This window comes from Geospiza fortis, unplaced genomic scaffold, assembly GCF_000277835.1.
Source record: "Geospiza fortis unplaced genomic scaffold, GeoFor_1.0 scaffold2108, whole genome shotgun sequence".
In the NCBI taxonomy this organism is placed as follows: domain Eukaryota; kingdom Metazoa; phylum Chordata; class Aves; order Passeriformes; family Thraupidae; genus Geospiza; species Geospiza fortis.
The window spans coordinates 11,439-14,326 of NW_005054941.1; the positions used below are offsets into that span (position 1 = coordinate 11,439).

General features: G+C 65.2%; 1 protein-coding gene across 1 annotated transcript in view; it reads right to left on the reverse strand.

The window, feature by feature from the left end:
• LOC102035898 (ras/Rap GTPase-activating protein SynGAP-like) overlaps positions 1 to 2,888 on the reverse strand; it is a gene marked incomplete at its 3' end in the record, with an annotated part of 31,754 nt that overhangs the window by 10,421 nt on the left and 18,445 nt on the right. The window contains exons 8-9 of the mRNA XM_031065627.1: positions 2,498 to 2,812; positions 617 to 646 (exon numbers count right to left, since the gene is read on the reverse strand). Coding sequence (XP_030921487.1) covers positions 617 to 646; positions 2,498 to 2,812 — 345 coding nt within the window. The remainder of the gene's footprint in view (positions 1 to 616; positions 647 to 2,497; positions 2,813 to 2,888) is intronic.

The window sequence follows — 2,888 nt, forward strand, 5'->3', positions numbered from 1 at the left end:
CGCAGCGGTCCCCAGCTCCAGCAGCGCCTCCTGCTTAAGAGTGAGAGCACCTGAGCAAACCTGGGGACACCTGAGTGCACCTGGGGGCACCTGAGTGCACCTGGGGGCACCTGAGAGCACCTGAGCAAACATGGGGGCACCTGAAACCTCAACCAGAGCAACCCCATTGATCTCCCAATGCCTGCAATGGGTCCCAGCTTCAGCAGCGCCTCCTGCGGGCAGGTGAGCGCACCTGAACACACCTGAGCGCACCTGAGCAAACCTGGGACCTTATCTAGGGGAACCCCAATGACTGCAATGGGGCCCAGCTTTAGCAGCACCTCCTGTGGGACAGGTGAGCACACCTGAGTGCAGCTGGGGTCACCTGAGTGTGCCTGAGTGCACCTGGGCACACCTGGGCACACCTAGGCACACCTGAGTGCACCTGGGAGCACTTGGGACCTCATCCAGGGCTACCCCAATGACTGTGACAGGGGCCCATCTTCAGCAGCGCCTCCTGTGGGGACAGGTGAGCACACCTGAGCAAACCTGGGGGTACCTGTGTGCATCTGGGAGCACCTGAGTGCACCTGGGGGCACCTGAGTGCACCTGAGCACAACTGAGGAACCTCACTGACTGCAACAGGGCCCAGCTTCAGCAGCGCCTCCTAAGGACAGGTGAGCACACCCGAGCACACCTGAGCGTGCCATGGGAACACCTGAGTGCACCTGAGAGTAGCTGAGCACACCTGAGTGGACCTGAGCACCTCATCCAGGGTTACCCCAATGACTCTGACAGGGGCCCAGCTGGGGGCACTCAGCACACCTGGGCACACCTGGGGAGCTCACCTGGGCAGCTGGGACCCCTGGGACCTCACCTGGGGGGTCCTCAGGAAGCTCCCATGGTGGGACCCGGCTTGGGGGGGGGGGTCACCTGTCCATGATCACCCCCCAGGTGAGGCTGTGGCTGCACAGGGGAGGCTGTCACGGCACAGGGGAGGGCTGCCCAGGTGCGTTACCTTGCTCAGCTGGCTCATGACCTCCCAGAGCAGCGCGTGCACCATGTCCCTCCCCATCACCACCCACCAGGTGTCCGCCAGGTGAGGCTGTCACGGCACAGGGGAGGGCTGCCCAGGTGCGTTACCTTGCTCAGCTGGCTCATGACCTCCCAGAGCAGCGCGTGCACCATGTCCCTCCCCATCACCACCCACCAGGTGTCCGCCAGGTGAGGCTGTCACGGCACAGGGGAGGGCTGCCCAGGTGCGTTACCTTGCTCAGCTGGCTCATGACCTCCCAGAGCAGCGCGTGCACCATGTCCCTCCCCATCACCACCCACCAGGTGTCCGCCAGGTGAGGCTGTCACGGCACAGGGGAGGGCTGCCCAGGTGCGTTACCTTGCTCAGCTGGCTCATGACCTCCCAGAGCAGCGCGTGCACCATGTCCCTCCCCATCACCACCCACCAGGTGTCCGCCAGGTGAGGCTGTCACGGCACAGGGGAGGGCTGCCCAGGTGCGTTACCTTGCTCAGCTGGCTCATGACCTCCCAGAGCAGCGCGTGCACCATGTCCCTCCCCATCACCACCCACCAGGTGTCCGCCAGGTGAGGCTGTCACGGCACAGGGGAGGGCTGCCCAGGTGCGTTACCTTGCTCAGCTGGCTCATGACCTCCCAGAGCAGCGCGTGCACCATGTCCCTCCCCATCACCACCCACCAGGTGTCCGCCAGGTGAGGCTGTCACGGCACAGGGGAGGGCTGCCCAGGTGCGTTACCTTGCTCAGCTGGCTCATGACCTCCCAGAGCAGCGCGTGCACCATGTCCCTCCCCATCACCACCCACCAGGTGTCCGCCAGGTGAGGCTGTCACGGCACAGGGGAGGGCTGCCCAGGTGCGTTACCTTGCTCAGCTGGCTCATGACCTCCCAGAGCAGCGCGTGCACCATGTCCCTCCCCATCACCACCCACCAGGTGTCCGCCAGGTGAGGCTGTCACGGCACAGGGGAGGGCTGCCCAGGTGCGTTACCTTGCTCAGCTGGCTCATGACCTCCCAGAGCAGCGCGTGCACCATGTCCCTCCCCATCACCACCCACCAGGTGTCCGCCAGGTGAGGCTGTCACGGCACAGGGGAGGGCTGCCCAGGTGCGTTACCTTGCTCAGCTGGCTCATGACCTCCCAGAGCAGCGCGTGCACCATGTCCCTCCCCATCACCACCCACCAGGTGTCCGCCAGGTGAGGCTGTCACGGCACAGGGGAGGGCTGCCCAGGTGCGTTACCTTGCTCAGCTGGCTCATGACCTCCCAGAGCAGCGCGTGCACCATGTCCCTCCCCATCACCACCCACCAGGTGTCCGCCAGGTGAGGCTGTCACGGCACAGGGGAGGGCTGCCCAGGTGCGTTACCTTGCTCAGCTGGCTCATGACCTCCCAGAGCAGCGCGTGCACCATGTCCCTCCCCATCACCACCCACCAGGTGTCCGCCAGGTGAGGCTGTCACGGCACAGGGGAGGGCTGCCCAGGTGCGTTACCTTGCTCAGCTGGCTCATGACCTCCCAGAGCAGCGCGTGCAGCGTGGACAGCTCGCGGCCCAGGTCGATGTAGCCCTCGAAGCTGGTGCTGTTGGTGAGCGTGTCCAGGTTGGAGATCTCGTACAGGAACTGCTGCATGCTGGCCCACTCCAGCTCCAGGAACTCGTTCATGAACGCCATGTACTCCTCCTTGCTCCCGAACCTGCGCAGGTGAGCGCAGGTGAGCGCGGGGCCGGCAGGGGGGCGGGGACACCCAACAGGTGAGGGCGGGGCCGGCAGGTGGGCAAGAATACCTCCAGAAAGTGAGCCCGGTGCCTGGGGACACCCAGCAGGTGAGGGTGGGGCTGGCAGTTGGGCAGGGACACCTCCTGCCATCAGGTGGGCAGGGATA